Source organism: Hyperoodon ampullatus (assembly GCF_949752795.1).
Source record: "Hyperoodon ampullatus genome assembly, chromosome: 4".
NCBI classification, from domain to species: Eukaryota; Metazoa; Chordata; class Mammalia; order Artiodactyla; family Ziphiidae; genus Hyperoodon; species Hyperoodon ampullatus.
The window spans coordinates 113,830,352-113,848,938 of NC_136917.1; the positions used below are offsets into that span (position 1 = coordinate 113,830,352).

At 40.7% G+C, this 18,587-nt stretch overlaps 1 protein-coding gene across 3 annotated transcripts in view; it reads right to left on the reverse strand.

The window, feature by feature from the left end:
• The window catches only part of SCAMP1 (secretory carrier membrane protein 1), a gene marked incomplete at both ends in the record, with an annotated part of 105,286 nt that extends 89,868 nt beyond the window's left edge, over positions 1–15,418 (reverse strand). For 2 of the 3 annotated variants that reach the window (XM_079702068.1, XM_079702067.1), the window contains one exon: positions 15,198–15,254. In XM_079702068.1, coding sequence (XP_079558194.1) covers positions 15,198–15,254 — 57 coding nt within the window. Of the gene's footprint in view, positions 1–15,197 lie in introns of all 3 variants that reach the window. The other variant, XM_079702066.1, reaches the window with a different exon arrangement.
• Positions 15,419–18,587: the final 3,169 nt, after the last annotated feature.

Consider the following 18,587-nt stretch of genomic DNA (forward strand, 5'->3'; position numbering starts at 1 on the left):
TGGTGCTTTCTATTCTATATTATATTGTGTATATATATGTTCTATTTTATACTGCCAACAGCACTCTGAGCAGTTGCTTTAAGAGATCCTCTATCCTTATTAAAGCCATTCATGGAATAGTTTTCATCCAAGTTCTGTAATTCATGACTAAACTTGGAACTATTAACCTCTGTATCTGAATTTTCCCATCTATAAAATGAGGGAGGCAAACTATAACAACACCTAAGCTTTCTGCCTCAGACTCTGCATTCAGGGGAACTGAGGCTACAATACTGACCAATTCTTTCTCCTTCAAAGCACTTAATCGCACATTATGTCTCCCAACTCAAGTGTGGATCCTTAACATCAGGGCCTTCATCTCTGTATTCCTAATGACTATCACAGTGTCTGATTCACTTTCAGTGCTCCATAAATTTTTGGCTAAATAAATAATCTACTCTTGTTCCATCTTCAATGATAATAACCTCTAGAAGACAACTGAATTTGAAACTGTTTAATCTCTAATATGATCACAGCAATTACACAAAAACTTTAAGTAACTATAAAGACCTTATCAAACTGGCAAATACTAAAGTTTAAATATAATGGTGATAAAGACTGAGGATATGCTTGGCTTGTTTTCCAAATTATGCCACTGGATCCACATTAACCATCTAACCAAAATAACAGAAAATAGTCCACTGGCAAAAGAATTAGCAAATGCCATATCACTAAAGTAAAGGGGTCCTACAATTCCAAACTGCATATTTATTATGTGGCATCATTTTGAGCTACATGAATTACATGAAAGCCAGACAAAACAAGACAATATGTCTAAAGATACAGCAGTGGCCAGAAACCTAACAAATGACTTCTTAAACCAACAGGGTAAAGAACTGAACATTAAGATAGTATCAAAGTGTCCTACATCTATAATAAATCCTTAAAGATTTTAAAAGTTAAGTAACTTTAGAGAACTGACACCTCTGACCATATACAAAAATTAACTCAAAATGAATCAAAGCCCAAAATATATGCACTAAAATTATAAAACGCTTAGAAGAAAACACAGGAGTAAATCTTCATGACCTTGGGTTAGACAATGTCTTCTTAGATATAACACCAAAAGCACAAGCAACAGAAGAAAAAAACAGATAACTTGACTTCATCAAAATTTAAAACTTTCCTGCTATAAAGTACACCATCAGGAAAGTAAAAAGACAACCTACAAAATTGGAGAAAATTTTCACATGTATTTGATAAGTGACCTGTATCTAGAATATATATAAAAAACTTTATCTCAGTAACAAAAAGACAACAATTTTTAAATGGGCAAAGGATCTGAATAGACATTTCTCTAAAGAAAATGTACAAATGGCCACTAAGCACATGAAAAGACACTCAGCATCACTAGCTATCAGGGAAATGCAAATCAAAACCATACTGAGATACCACTTCACACTACTAGAATAGCTATAATAAAAAAGATAGTATTGGCAAGGATGTCAAAAAACTAGAATCCTTACACTCTCCTGGTAAGAATGTAAAATGGTACAGCCATTTTGGAAAATACTTTGGCAATTACCAAATGACCTAGCAATTCCACTCCTAGGTATATATCCATACATCCACTTGTAAAAAACTTGTACAAATATTCATAGCAGCATGATTCCTAACAGCCAAAAGTTAGAAACAACCCAAATGTATATCAACTGACAAATGTACAAATGTAGTATACCCATGCAATGGAATTATAATTTGACAATAAAAAGAAATGAAGTCCTGATACATGCTATAATATGTATGAACCTTAAACACATGATACTATATGAAAGCTACCAGTCATAAAGACTACATACTGTATGATTCCATTTGTATGAAATGTCCAGAAAGAATATTAGTGGCGGGCTTCCCTGGTGGCGCAGTGGTTGAGGGTCCGCCTGCCGATGCAGGGGACGCGGGTTCGTGCCCCGGTCCGGGAAGATCCCACATGCTGTGGAGCGGCTGGGCCCGTGAGCCATGGCCGTTGGGCCTGCGCGTCCGGAGCCTGTGCTCCGCAACGGGAAATGCCACAACAGTGAGAGGCCCACATACCGCAAAAAAAAAAAAAAAAAAAAAAAAAAAAAGAATATTAGTGGCTGCCTAGTGCTGGAGAAGTTGGGAGGGAAATGGGGAATGGCTGCTAAAGGGTATGGGGTTTCTTTTTGGGGTGATGAAAATGTTCAAAAATTGATAGTAGTAATGACTGCACAACTGTGAAAATACTAAAAATCACTAAATTGTACCCGTTAAATTGGTGAACTGTATGGTATATGAATTATATCTCAAAGTTGTGTTTTAAAAAGATAATCAGATGTAACATTTCTTGGAAGAAATGTTGCCAACCAGCTATAAATCCATATGTCTTCAAAATCTAAGTACCAAATCACTCACTGCCCTCATTAAATAGAGAAACGCTCATTAGGAAAGTGAAAAGGGATGGGGTAGGGGGATTGGCAAACGGAGACTACAATGACACCAGAGTTTGAATACTTACAAACTGGATACTTTATTTTAGCATTCTATTATATGGAATCATGAAAATTTCTTCTGAAACTTGAGAAATTGGGTAGCTAAAAGAGCTAGGTGCCCCAATACTAATGCACAGACATAAAAAGAAAAAGGTTGATCACAAAGAACAGGAAAATATTCATCATATGTCTGTTCAACTGACTGCCAAGCTCAAATGACCACTAATGAATGAGCCACTGAACTGATATCCTAAGGATGGGAGGACATCCCTTATTTCCAATAAACTCTCAAGAGATTTTTGCAACAAAAAGTTTGTTTTATCATACATAGTGGTTCTCCACCAAGATTAATGAGTTTTCTGTCATTCATATTAAATACTGAAATAGCAAAACAATTACCGCTAAATGTGGCAAGCAAAGACCTGTGAAAAAAATTTTTTTAAGTCTTAGTATTTTGGTCATATTATAGGCAGTCAACTTTTTTTTTTTAACATCTTTATTGGAGTATATTTGCTTTACAATGGTGTGTTAGTTTCTGCTGTATAACAAAGTGAATCAGCTATACACATACATATGTCCCCATATCTCCTCCCTCTTGTGTCTCTCTCCCACCCCCCCATCCCACCCCTCTAGGTGGACACAAAGCATCAAGCTGATCTCCCTGTGCTATGTGGGGCTTCCCACTAGCTATCTATTTTACATTTGGTAGTGTATATATGTCCATGCCACTCTCTCACTTCGTCCCAGCTTACCCTTCCCCTTCCCCATTTCCTCAAGTCCATTCTCTACATCTGCATCTTTATTCCTGTCCTGCCCCTAGGTTCTTCAGAACCTTTTTTTTTTTAGATTCCATATATATGCATTAGCATACAGTATTTGTTTTTCTCTTTCTGACTTTCTTCACTCTGTATGACAGACTCTAGGTCCATCCACCTCACTACAAATAACTCAATTTCATTTCTTTTTATGGCTGAGTAATATTCCATTGTATATATGTGCCACATCTTCTTTATCCATTCATCTGTCGATGGGCATTTAGGTTGCTTCCATGTCCTGGCTACTGTAAATAGAGCTGCAGTGAATATTGTGGTACATGACTCTTTTTGAATTATGGTTTCCTCAGGGTATATGCCCAGTAGTGATTGCTGGGTCATATGGCAGTACTATTTTTAGTTTTTTAAGGAACCTCCATACTGTTCTCCATAGTGGTGTATCAATTTACATTCCCACCAGCAGTACAAGAGGGTTCCCTCTTCTCCACAACCTCTCCAGCATTTATTGTTTGTAGATTTTTTGATGATAGCCATTCTGACCGGTGTGAGGTGACACCTCATTGTAGTTTTGATTTGCATTTCTCTAATGATTAGTGATGTTGAGCATCTTTTCATGTGTTTGTTGGCAATACAATACATTTTGGAGAAATGTCTATTTAAGTCTTCTGCCCATTTTTGGACTGGGTTGTTTGTTTTTTTGATATTGAGCTGCATGAGCTGCAGCAGTCAACTTTTAAATGTAGTTTTTCCACCTCAGATTAAATATATGTTTTACAGAACATTTTTTTTAATTTATTTATTTTTGGCTGCGTTGGGTCTTCATTGCTGAGCACGGGCTTTCTCTAGCTGCAGAGAGCGGGGGCTACTCTTCATCACAGCGCACAGGCTTCTCATTGCAGTGGCTTCTCTTGTTGCATGGGCTCTAGGCGTGGGCTTCAGTGGTTGTGGCTCATGGGCTCCGGAGCACAGGCTCAGTAGTTGTGGCACACGGGCTTAGTTGCTCCACAGCATGTGGGATCTTCCCGGACCAAGGGTCGAACCCGTGTCCCCTGCACCGACAGGCAGATTCTTAACCACTGTGCCACCAGGGAAGCCCCCAGAACATTTTCTTATGAAATGATTTCTGGCTAAATGACCTACTCTTGTTAACTTAGTGGTTAAGCTCTTCAGACCAGTACTTAAAATCATACCACCAAATCCAAATCTACAACTATATATCCATCGGGAGAAAATGTTCAGAGTTCCAGCTGTGACACCAGGGATTCATCTCCTGCTAACTTCCCATGATGTCAAAAAGTAATCATAATCACAACTTTAAAAAATATTAGACTCAAATATAATAAAAAGAACACTAGATAGCCTTTTCAAAAATCATCAACATTAAACAACCAAGTGTACAACTTTCCAACATTTAAACAAAGTTTACATCACAAGGTGATTTGTCGTAAAAATAAAATGAGCTCTCATTATTACTACCCTCAGTTCAGGTTGTGATATATAATAGCTTCTAAAACCCCCACATTTTATAAGACAACCAGTAATTTCTATGTTTTGTTTTTGTTGCTATTTCTGTTGATACCAAAAGTTTAAAAGTTAATAAAAATTAGAGTCTGCCTTAGGAAACATAGGCAATTTAGGGATAAAATAAACGAGAAGAATAAATAATCACATGTTGCAACCAAAGATAATCTTGCACCATAATTTATTTCCTTTATCTATTATTTTAAGAGCTTCCCATCTTTGTCTTAATTCAAAAGCTAAACTTCTGGAACTATAAGAAATGTAAAAAAATAAAAAAATAAATACTGAAGGCAGAAAAATTAAGCAATTTGCCTAAGGTCACCTAGCTAGGAGGCAGACAAGCAAATCTAGGCTGCCTGGTTCCAAAGCCACCCTTTTACCAACTCCCCCTGGGCCACCTCTGTAAACTTCATTAACTTCTTCCTCTAAGCCCCCAGCACCAGGCTAAGAACACAGAAATGTTTGTCTGCAATATATATAGCTCATAGAATATTTTCTTATGGACTCAACTCTAAATGGTGGTTAAGTTCCCCTGAGATTCAAATATAAACATTTCCATAAAAATTTTTTTAATCAAGTAGAAAAAGCATGTAACTCTTTGAAGCTTAGGGAATACATTAATTTACATTTTTATAATATGCCACTTACTTATAAGCAATTCACTAAAATTTATGACTATTTGAGATGCCAAAAATTAGGTATGCTAGGCCATAAATAAAACCACAAGACTGGCTAAATCAACGCAAAAGAAGCATCAACAGCTTCGGGAAAATTGCTAAACGGTAGTAAAATTACACTAGTACACCAGCTCCTGCTGTGACTGGCCCATATTCTTTTTTTTTTTTTTTTGCGATACGCAGGCCTCTCACTGTTGCGGCCTCTCCCGTTGCGGAGCACAGGCTCCAGACGCGCAGGCTCAGCGGCCATGGCTCACGGGCCCAGCCGCTCCGCGGCATGTGGGATCCTCCCAGACCGGGGCACGAACCCGTGTCCCCTGCATCAGCAGGCAGACTCTCAACCACTGCGCCACCAGGGAAGCCCTGGCCCATATTTTTTCCTATCTCCTATCACCTACCACCTTCCACATATATTCCACATCACTATATGAGAATTCTAACCACCATTGGAGGGTTCTCACAGATAAAATGACTGCCAGTAGCATATATACAACTCTGCCTTTGCTTATTTCTCTTGAACAAAGTGGAAACATCCAGTATTTGTTGTGTACATATTGTTTTTTCTATGATATGCATTGTTTTGGCTGTGTTTGATAAGAAAAAATCTGTAATAGCTACATATACTAAATCACTTGCATTCAAATGTCTGATTTATTTTTCTTCTATTAACAATCAATTTAGAATTATAATGCATACCTATCACAAATCCTTTCTTCCTAGTTTGACCTCACCAATACTCAAAATGCACTACACTTTATAATATACACTTATTTCTTGCTTTATTCTTTTAAGAGGTTCCAACAATTCTGCTGATATGCAAAAAAAATTCAGTAATTCATCTGTACTCTGTAAAATAAATGGAAGTGTTTCCTTTAAAGAAAAGGAAAAGTATCAAGTTGGTAATATTGATGTATTTAGAATTACGTTCTAAAAACAAGTATAAAACCCACTATTACTTTTTTTTTTTTTATGCTTTGAAACAAGCAGAGATTAGAAGGAGTTGCAACACTAGCTCTGGCAATTTGGGAAGCTGGGAAAGCTAATATATATACTCCAGGGACTTCAGCAGGTATTTGGGAGCCATTTTGCATGAAATACGAAGGGCTTTTTTAACTAAAATATTTCATTTCTTTTGCAAGAACACAGATTAAGAATAGAGATTTTTCAACGAGGGTGCCAAGATCATTCAAAGGAGAAAGAACAGTCTGTTCAACAAATGGTGTTGGAACAACTGGATATCCACATTCAAAAGAATGAAGTTCGACCTTACTTCACACCCTGTACAAAAATTAACTCAAAATGAATCATAAAGCTAAGAGCTAAAGTAAATAAGAGTAAGAGCTAAAACTATAAAGCTCTTGGAAGAAAACACAGGGATAAATGTTCATTACCTCAGGTTTGGCAAAGGATTCTTAGATACAATATCAAAACAAAAGCCACTAAATATAGATAATTTGAACTTAATCAGAATTTAGAACTTTTGTGCTTCAAAGGACATTAACAAGAAAGTTAAAAAGTAATCGACAAAATGGGAGCAAATATTTGTAAATCGTATATCTGGATAAAGAACTTATATCCAAAATATATTTAAAAAATCACTTACAACTCAATAATAAAAAGGCAACCCAATTTTAAAATGGGCAAAGGATCTGAATAGACATTTCTCCAAAGATGATACACAACTGGCCAATAAGCACATAAAATATGTTCAACATCATACAGTCATCAGGGGAATGCAAATCAAAACCAAAATTAGATACTTCACACTCACTAGGATGGCTAGATTTATTAACAGGTAACAACAAATGTTGACTAGGATGTAGAGAAAGCGGAACCCTCATACACTGCTGGCGGGAATATAAAATGGTGCAGCCACTTTAGAAAACTGTCTGGCAATTCCTCAAATGATTCAGCGTTGCTACCAGAAGACCCAGAGATTCTACTCCTAGGTATATACCCAACAGAAATTAAAATAAGTGTTCAAACAAAAACTTGTATACAGATGTTTATAGCACCTTTATTCATAATAGTCAAAAGGTGGAAACAACCCAAATGTCCATCAACTGATGAACTGGCATTACTAATTCTTATAAGCACCCCATGCCAAACGCCAGGGAGAAGGAGATTATTGAGATTGCTATCTGCACACACACAAGGATTTCTTGTGGCATTTCTTGCACAGGGAAGACACTTGGTACAAAGTCAAATCCAACCAACCTCCAACATCGTCTTTTATGCCCATACCTATTAAAAGTTGGGAAATTTCCTTCTTGTGATTTAAAAACATCCCATAGCGTTTGGACTTTCATTACCACCAAAAACTAAGTACAACATTAATTATATCATGTAAACCTCTTCTATCATTTTTATCTGTATTCGGTCTAAATACAGGTTTTTTTCTTTTTTCATAAATTTATTTATTTTTGGCTGCGTTGGGTCTTCGTTGCTGCATGCGGGCCTTCTCTAGTTGCAGTGAGCAGGGGCTACTCTTTGTTGCAGTGCACAGGCTTCTCGTGGTGGCTTGTCTTTGATGTGGAGCACGGGCTCTAGGCGTGCAGACTTCAGTAGTTGTGGCACGTGGGCTCAGTAGTTGTGGCTTGCAGGCTCTAGAGCACAGGCCCAGTAGCTGTGGCACCCGGACTTAGTTGCACTGTGGCATGTGGGATCTTCCCGGACCAGAGCTCAAACTCGTGTCCCTTGCATTGGCAGGTGGATTCTTAACCACTGCACAACCAGGGAAGTCCCTAAATACAGGTTTGATTTTTTTTGTTTGTTTTTTTTTTTTTTTGGCTGCATTGGGTCTTCAGTGCTGCGCGCAGCTTTCTCTAGTTGTGGCGAGCGGGAGCTACTCTTTGTTGCACAGGCTCCTCAGTGTGGTGGCTTCTCTTGTTGTGGAGCACGGGCTCTAGATGCGCGGGCTTCAGTAGTTGTGGCTCGTGGTCTCTAGAGCGCAGGTTCAGTAGTTGTGGTGCATGGACATAGTTGCTCCGCGGCATGTGGGATCTTTCCCGACCACAGGTCGAACCCGCATCCCCAGCATTGGCAGGCAGATTCTTAACCATTGCGCCACCAGGGAAGTCCCTACAGGTTTGATTCTATCACTATTTGGGCAAGAAGATATTGCTTTGCATTTACCTTTAGGCAATTCTGGTTGAAAGAAACAGACTCTGCACACAGAAAGAAGGATGCCAGGTTTCACAGAGGCTGGAATTCTTCAAAACATGGCAATATCACTTGTAGTTCAAGAGCAGCTCGAATAAGGGACTGAAATTCTATAAAATGACCTCAGAAGCCCTGGTCAGATGATTCCTACTCCAGTGCTTCATGATTTGCAAGATAGATAATTTGGCTCTTTCCCCATGTCTTTCCATGGTTATCCTCACTACAACTACCTGACTTTTTTCTCTGTGCTCTCAGTTCACGTTCCTGAGAAAGATAGCTCCGTTAACTATCACTGTTCTTATTGGGGCAAAGTTTTTGGACCAAGCGATCTTATCTGTTCCTGATCAGCTCAAAGACTGGCTTCTGCTTGATAAGATCATTCAGCTAAGACCAGCATGGCAAGCATAACACGGTAAAAAACACGGTAAACATGTTCGCCTATGTGTAAGTAATCACTTCAGGCTGCTCCCTCAGTAGATGCTGGGGCTCAGAGCACAGCATCCTAGAACATAAACCCTCTTCTCTGAGATGATCAGACTAATTCCAATAACCAGTAGATTAAAACATGAGAGAACTTATGCATTCACAAAATGGTCCATAAGGGTACAAAAATGTAACAGTTAGAGAGTTTTAAAGTAGAAAAAAAACTTGAGACACAAATCTCTGCCTTGGCATCTGTGATAGGTCATTGAAATTCTGTTTGAATTCCTTCAAGTGCTGGGGAACTCCATACCAAAAGAGCATTGTCAGGCTATTCTAAGACTTTTAAAAATCTTTATGTTAGGACAAAATCTATTTTCATATAAACTCTGCCCATTAGCCTTTTTTTTCCTGAAGCAAGAACAAATTTATTCATTCAACCAACTAAGAACCCTTCAAGCATCTGTATATCTCAAACTTCCCTTTAGCCTTCTATAGACTAAACCCATTGAGTAAACTTAATTTTCCTAGGACTTGATTCCAGACCCATGGTCATTCTGTCTTCTTCTTGGGAACAACCTATCTTGTTCAAACCAGTCTTTAAATATGCACTTGGAACTGAAGACAATATTCACTGGATGGACAAGAACAGAATACTGTAGATTCATGTTTAAGAACTGGTCACTAACTTCATTAATCCAATATATATTTTCAGGAACTACATAACACTGTGATTCATATTAAGAAAATATCCAGTAAGTTTCCTGGATCTGCATTTGACACTAGTAAATATTAACTGCACTCCAAAAAAACTTTCTGGTGGGGGGGGCAACATCCGCAAAAGAACAGTTTATATTCAACATTTTCACACTCACCATCATTTCTGTTACAATTATTGTTAAAGCCAAGGACCAAAATAAAACATGCTCAAACACTAGTTTTGTCATTTAGCATTTGTGAGAGGTACCCCGCCCACACTAGCAGCCTCCCATTGTACCTGCCTGGGAGCTTACACTGCCCTAGGAGATAATCTATAGACAAAAGGTTTTTACATATCTTAAGAGCGTTGATCCACAGCACCCTGACACTATACCCTAAATAAAGAAGACTGTCTCAAAAAGAACTACAGACGTGTTTTAAGCGATAGTTTGAACCCAGATAAGATTAACAAATTGTTAAGAGGGTTGTACCAGCCTGGACTAAAAGAAACAGAGACATTTCAAATTGAAAAGACGTTTCTGGACTCCCAATTTTCAATGGGAAGGAAGCAGACTGAAAATACTACTCAGTTACAAACTGAGGTAATTTACAGAAAAGGACTTCTCAGAGGGTAGAGCCAAAAGCAGAAGAAAATAAGATTAGAAAAAGACTTCCAAGGTAGTAGAACTGGGCCCTAATCAAAGAACTCTCATTGCCCCCAAAGCAGGAGACCCTGACTAATGAGCCTGGCTGGATTTCAGACCTGCTATTTGTACCAGCGACTGCTACGTGCCTCCCACTCCTCCTCCATTTGATGGGAGTTCTATTGAGGTTATCCTGTACCTGTCTCACCATTTTACACTGGGTTTATCTTTTCAGTTCCTAGGTCTATATCAAGAGGGACAGAGTTCCTTTCATCAAGATGTGAAGTCTAATCCTCCCACTCCCTTTCTGAATCTGGGCTGGTTTTGTGGCTTGTTTCGACTAAAAGAATGTAGCAGAAGTGAACTGACTCAAGAAGCCTTGTGGCTTTCACTCTTGTCCTCTTGGAACACTGCTACCACCACGTAAAAAGCCCAGGCTAGGGCTTCCCTGGTGGCGCAGTGGTTGAGAGTCCGCCTGCCAATGCAGGGGAAACGGGTTCGTGCCCCGGTCTGGGAAGATCCCACATGCCGCGGAGCGGCTGGGCCCGTGAGCCATGGCCGCTGGGCCTGTGCGTCCGGAGCCTGTGCTCCGCAACGGGAGAGGCCACAACAGTGAGAGGCCCACATACCGCCAAAAAAAAAAAAAAAAAAAAAAAAGCCCAGGCTATTCCTAGGAAAGGCCACATGAAAGAGCACCAATCGCTGCCCCCACTGACAGCCCCAGGTAACTGCCAGGTACTTGAGCGAGGACATCTTAAACCATCCCACTCTAGTCAAGCTGCTGGATGATTGAAGTCACATGGGTGACTCTAGACAATAACATTTAAAAACAAACTGTCCAGCTACATGTAGCTCAAATAACAAAATACTGAGCAAATAATTTTTGTTTCAAGCCACTACATTTTTGGGATTACAGTCAATCGTCCCTTGCTATAAGCAGGGTATTGGTTCCAGGAGCCCCCTTGGATACCAAAATCCTCAGATGCTCAAGTCCCTTATACAAACTGGTGTAATGCAGTCGGCCTCCATATCTGCAGATTTTGCATGTATTTGTTACACAGCAATAGATAACTGAAACAGAGTTAAATAAAATAATGATGCATCTTAATTTGATGAAATATAATCAGCAGCTCAATGGACTCTTTTATAAAATATCGACCTGAGGAAAAGAGAGTGGGAACTCATGCAGTTCACATGAACATAAAATACCACAGACCATAAATTACTACCACTATGTTCCAGATTAATGCTGAAAGATAAAGAAAAAAATTCTTTCCTGTTGTTATCCAATCTCCAGTCTTAAAATTTTAAATGGCTAAGGGAAGAGTGGCATCCACTTTATTGTAAATGAAAACAAAATGGGTAACATCCTTGAATTACGGGTCTCTCTCTTTTTTTTTTTTTTTTTTTTTTTGGCTGCGTTGGGTCTTCGTTGCTGCGTGCGGGCTTTCTCTAGTTGCGGTGCGCGGGCTTCTCATTGCGGTGGCTTCTCTTGTTGCAGAGCACGGACTCAAGGCCTGCGGGCTTCAGTAGTTGTGGCTTGCGGGCTCTAGAGCACAGGCTTAGTTGCTCCACGGCATGTGGGACCTTCCCAGACCAGGGCTCGAACCCGTGTCCCCTGTATTGGCAGGCGGATTCTTAATCACTGCACCACCAGGGAAGCCCATGGGTCTCTTTTTAAGACAAAGTTTTCAATTTTCAACTTCAACTAAACTCTTAGGATACCACTGATATTACTGCAACTAAAAAGATAAAAAAGAACACTGAATTGTACGTCATTTTAAATAGATTATTTCAATAGAGTAGAATTAATGTTTGAGGCCAAAATAAAATGGACAGTTGCTCAATTTTAATATAAAGTTCTTTTATTAGGGAGGAAGCATGTGAAGTGACAAAGCACTAGGATTCAGACAACCTGGGTCTATACTCTTAGTAGGGTGACCTAGGGCAAACCACTTAATTATTTTTAGCCTTGATTCCTCAACTATGACCCGCCAAACAGGTACTATTAGCACTCTAGAAGAGTCAAAGGTAACATGAACTTCACCAAATTAATAAGCTAAGAATAATAGCGTCAACTATAATTAAATACAGTTCCTTGAATTCCTATTAATACTACCTATTATTATCTAATTAAAGGCACCATGCATTGAGCACTGATAACACAATAAATGTATGTTCACCTAATCCTATTAACAATCCTATGGAGAAGGTACTATTGATATTATTCTATTCTACATAATAGTAAACTAAAGGCATAGAGAGGCTAAGTAACTTTCCAAGGTTTCACAGCTGGTCAGTGACAAAGTCAAGATTAAATGCAGTTTTGGGTTTTTTGTTTGTTTGTTTAACTCTTGAGCCAAAACTTTTAAATACTACATGAGAGCCTCAAGTCCAAGCTCCAAACACAAAACAAGAATTTTGGTGAAAGAAATGCAAACAGAGAATATATAGTGCCATCAGCAATTGACTAGGAATCAGGTGATATAAATTCCAATGCTAATTCTGCACTACCCACACCTTGATGTAAGACAATGGGCAAGTTAGCAATGGAAATCAAATAGCTTTTAATCAAGAAGAAATTAGGATAGTTGCCAAATGTGAAATATATATTTTGAAAATATGAACTTTATTTTTGAATATTGAAATATTTCAAATATTGAAAATAAGAACAGATTTGAGAAGAAAGATGACGATAAGGTAACACAAAGATGCACCTGAAAACTTTTTATAAGTAAGTAGAGAGGACCAGAAATGCTATTTCAAAAATCACATTTACATAAAAGGAAACCAACAGTAGAAAGTAGAAAGAATATGCTATAAATGTAAAGCTTTACTTTGAGAGGAGGAAGGGTAGCTGAATTTAAGTAGAAAAATAAAAGGTCAGATACACAATGCTCTGACAGTCACCGAAAATAGGGAAAGATCATAAACAGAAACGTGTACAACCGAGTCTTCTTTAGGCCTAAATTATCCATCCTTTGAGGCATTTTATGAACCTAAATAATCCCTGTCCTCTGAATGCACCCACTTACAAAGAACAAAAAAGTTTATAATTTTATGCCACAATGAATATTTAAAGCTACTTTTGGGTTTAGAATTATTACAGCAACCTTCTGTACAGCAGAAGAGGAAAGTGTCATGGCAACATCACACATCACAAAAAAGCGGTCTGGGCTAAGAAGCCGACAATGTCTTGCCCTAACAAGAGAACCAGCTAGGTAAATTAAGCCAGGAAATGGAATGACAGAACAGAAAACAGCCAAACTGTCAGATGCTGAATAAACAGCATCAATGAATTATTTGAATTAGGAAGAGCTAACAGGTTCTTAATGTTATACCTCAAAATATTCTAAAATAATACCCGTTTGGCAAGTTATGAGATGTCTCTTTAGAATGTTTATGATTTAAGAATAATCCGATTTTCCACAACATGGGATGATGGAATACTAAATACTAAACTTCTGGGGGGAAAAAATTCTACTCAGAGTATAACCATATCATCTTTAAAACCTAAAAGTTTCAGGCCAGGTGTAGAGAATTTTCTTAAGTGATATTAGAGGCAAAGGAATAGTTGACTGAGTCTATTCTACATTTCTACAGTGAGTCAAGCTGTCAATAATTATTTAGTTAAGATAATCCTCCATGAAATTAACAGGCAAACAATCAGAAGAGGGATGTTTTTCCTTTTCTAGAATTCTTAATAAGAGATAAAACCAGGAGTAAAAGAAGAGATGTAAACTCAACAAGCCAGAAGTGACCCTTGTAGGACCACAAATTAAAGTTACTATTGTACATAACCAGGAGAAATTAACCAACTTCGAGCAACAGAAACAAATTACACCTGGTAAACAACAGCACTCATTAAGAAACCTGGAGTGGTACTTTTTAAGATATTTATATAGACGTTGCATTAATTTAGGCGCAGATAATGAACACCTTAGTCGTCTTCCTTTGCCGGTTTCTATGCCAAGCCCTCTCGAAGCTGGGATCCAAAAGGTAAGACTCCAAGAAAGAAAGAAGCTCATGTGGGAAATGGTATCCTCATACAGCCCAGAGAACAGCTGACGCACAAGGAGCTTGGAAAATATCCCGTCGTTTACCTTACTAAGAGCGGTTAGGAAGGAAGATGATCGTCCACGTGCACTATTGTTTCCAGGTGTGTTTATTTATATTTAACTTACGCTTTGATATCAGTACCCTCAACCTCAAGCAAATGGTGGGGAGGAGGGATGGCAGCGCCGCTGGTGGCACCTGGGCGCACCACAAGTTTAAAAAATAAAAACAAAAACCTTTTATTTTTAATTGCAGCGTACTCGGTGCCCTCACCTCTCCTCCACCATCTCTGCCATCACCCACACAGCTCCTCTCAGCGCCGCCTCGGGTCCCCATGACAACCCCTCCCGAGGGTGAGCCCCCCTCCGCCGCGTCCCGGCCCCCGCCCCTGCCCGGCCAGCCACACTTACCTGACAGGTGACAACTCCACCTGCTCTAGGCTCTCACTCTCCCCGCTCCCGAGAGGCGGGCCGGGAACCCCGAAGCCCCGGGAACCCTCACTCCCGAGCCAGGGCACGACCCTCTCCAGTCGGGGACGCGGGGAGGGCCGGCCGTATGGGGAGCTTGGTAGGTTCCACTCCGACCCCAAAACGAGTGACGCGTGGGCCGGAGCGCGACCCCCCAGAGGGGTGCGGCGGGCCCGAGCCCCTGTCTTAAGGGGCTGAAGGGGGCCGAGTGGCGGGCGCGAAGGAACTTGTCGGTTTAAACAAACAACGACGCGTCACGGTGGCGGGAGATGCTGGGGACGACGCTCACCTTGAAAGGGTTGTTGAGATCCGGGTCTGCAAACGGGTTACTATCAAAATCCGACATCTCGCGCTCGGCGTCACCCACCCGACCCAGGCGCAGAGAGAGAGAGAGAGGAGGCGAGGCCGCCGCCCCCCTGCGCGCTCACGTCGCCGCCGCAGCCGCCGCCGCCGCCGAGCAGATCCGGGTGCAGCTCGCGAGGCCACCCAGCCGGCCGTGCCACTGAGCATGCCCGGTGCGACGGGCTGCTGGACGCCGGCGCCGCTCCTAGTTCGCCATCCCGTTCCTCCGGGCCGCACTCTAGCACTCCGGGCTTTAAGTACGACCGAGTAGGAACTAGGGGCGGAGGAAGCTGGGAATGGTGGAAGGAGCGCGGAGGTGTACTGTGCTAAGCGCATTTGGAAGAGCGGCGCATCTGGCTGGACTTGATGGTGTTATCGATTTAAAATCGGCGCCGTGTGGCCAAGGATGACTTACGGGAGAGGTGACACTTTGTGGGCAAGAAAGACGTACACTGAGACCACTTCCCCAGGTTGGGAAGGCAGCTTGGGACGCAGGCTGCACACCTGGGGAAAGAGTGGCAGCTTAACTGGGCTCAGAGGCGCGGAGACCTAGAGAAGCTCCGCACCTGTAACCACAGATAACGCCCGGTGGGGCCTTGTCCTCACTAATGAATTTCGCACACCCCTGATTCCACCTGGGAAACCCTGCCTCCCGTCTTCCGGTTTTTTCCGACTCTAGGTTGCTGCTAAATCACGGAGACCAGCCGTGATGCTACCGATCCGGACTGGCTCCGCAGGCGTTTGGGAAAGAGAGATTCAGTACCAGGGTCCGGCCCTTGGTACCGTTCTCCAGAATCTGCAAAATGGCTACTTCTCCAGAAATGATCGCGGGGTGGCACAGGTCCAAAGATCAAGGCCCTTAAGTTAATGTTAGTGGATGACAAAAAGATGCCATTTTTGTTTTCTTTCAAGCATTCAGGCGCAAAATATACACTTCTGATTTTTTTCCTATCCACTACCCAACACCAGAGATTACCAAAAAATGAGTATGTGTGTGGAATTTATTTGTACCATTCGTTGCCCCACCCTTGAACTTAATGAGGGGCCATCTCTTTCCCCCCGCCCTCACCTTCTTTTTGCTCTAACAGCAAAACACTTAGCAGATAAAGCTATAAAAAGCCAGAATTATTTTCACTTGATAGGTGCCTAAGAATTGGAAGGAACTAGAGTTAGTCTTCTTGGTCTTCTTGCACTATTCAAAATCATCTGGGAAATAGTTTCTCCCCACTGTGAAAACACTAGCTAGTGACGATAGACAAAAAAGCACATTTGCTGTAATCTCTCTTTGGCGGGATCCAGGTTGGGATATATGACAAAGAAGCTGCTTCTAGGCAGCCGACTAGGACTGTCAACTAATAAGGGACAACAGACTGGAATGATCCTGGCCGAGCTACAAGATTGTGGACACGAAAAAGAGCAAACCATCTATTGTGCTTGCCCTCCTATCCTCAGCAGCTGCCAGGAGTCTATAGCTGAGTGCTCAAAATATGCGTGGGGTTCAAATCCCAATTTTGATACTACTTGTGCTACCCACGTCACCTGTCTGAGTTTGTAAAGGGTTATTTTAGAATTAAATGAAATTAGAGAAAAGTGCCCTGCCTGTATATAGTGCCTAACAAATACTGTTGAATGTTTGAAAATGCCAAGGGAGCCCAGTCCATTGTTCTTATGTGTTTTTCCTCATGGCTCCTGAGCTTGACCTTGCCCAGCTGATCGACTTCTCCCACCACTTTGGCCCTCACTCCCTCCACCTGTCCTCCAAATGACTCAAATAATCAGCAGCTATTTATTATTCATCTATTATGTTCCAAGACAATGAAGATCGGCTGAGCCTGCATTGCAGGATGGAAATTTCCAACGAAGCTGTGTTTACAGCTAATGATATTAGCACTTAATGCAAAGACTTACAGATTTCATTGTTACAGAATCACTTGGAATATTTGTTAATGATGCACCTCTCCATATCTCCTGTCCCTGAGATTTGGCTTTACAGTAGGGACCATGGATCTGCATTTTTAATTCTATTTTTAAATGTCTTTATATATGAATATATTCCTTTACATAAATGCATAAATGGGTTCATAGCATACACACTAGTGTTTTCACCTTTTTAAAATTTTTTTTATTTTTTGTGCTCCTTCCTCTCTTCCGTATGTTAACAACCCAGTATGTTCCTTTCAATATTCTTATAATACTGTATATCTACAAGCACATAACGTAACTCACATAATCATATACAAACAGATAATACATATTCATGCAGACATGCTTATACATAGTCATACAGAATTTTGGTATTGTCTTGAAAAACGGGGATCTTTTTTTTTTTTTTTTTTTTTTGCGGGAGGCGGGCCTCTCACAGCTGTGGCCTCTCCCGTTTCGGAGCACAGGCTCCAGACGCTCAGACTCAGCGGCCATGGCTCACCGGCCCAGCCACTCCGCAGCATGTGGGATCCTCCCGGACCAGGGCACGAACCCATGTCCCCTGCATCGGCAGGCGGACTCTCAACCACTGCGCCACCAGGGAAGCCCCCATTTTTCTTTTTTTTTGCAACTTGTTTTTCTCACTCAGTGGCACAGTTTCTCAGTGAGAGGGGAATTGGCAAAGAGACAGTCAGTCTAAAGTTTCTTACCCCAGTACACCACATAAATATTATCACTTTTTATGTGTACCATTACTATAAAGGTGGAAAGTGTTAGGAAGCATAGCTTAATGGAAATCCCTCCAAATCAACAACTACGTGTCTAATTTATTTTTTTAACAATTACAAAATCAGCATATTTAAAGGACCCCAGGTGATTCTGATAGAGGTGATGCAATGACCACACTTCAACGACACTGATATAAGGATATTCAGACATACAGTCCACAGGTGAGCTTATTAGAACCTTTCATGAAATTTAGAATCACAGGGACAGGAGAACTGAAAGAACCTTTAGCCCCTCTCACGACCAAAAAAGAAACTGAGTTTGAACAGATTAAGTCATTTGCCCCAGTTACAAAGGAAGTGAGCAGAGGAACTAGGAACAGAACTCGAGTCTCTCAACTCACATTTCAGGCATTAAATTGATATTTTGGTTGGTAATATTTCATATAGGAAGAAGAAATGCTATGTGCAAGGTAGAGAGAAAGCATACAGGAGGCTTCATTCATTGGAGTAGTTCATTTTTTAGGAGCTGCCTCCTAAATTTGATAGAGCAAAGAATGAAGAGTCAAAACTAGTTGCTAGATCCAGCTCTACCATAAACCAGCTGAGTGACCTTGATCATATCAGTTCACCTCTCTGACCTGAGTTTCCGTACTAGTCAGTTAACAAGTATTTACTGAGCACCTGCA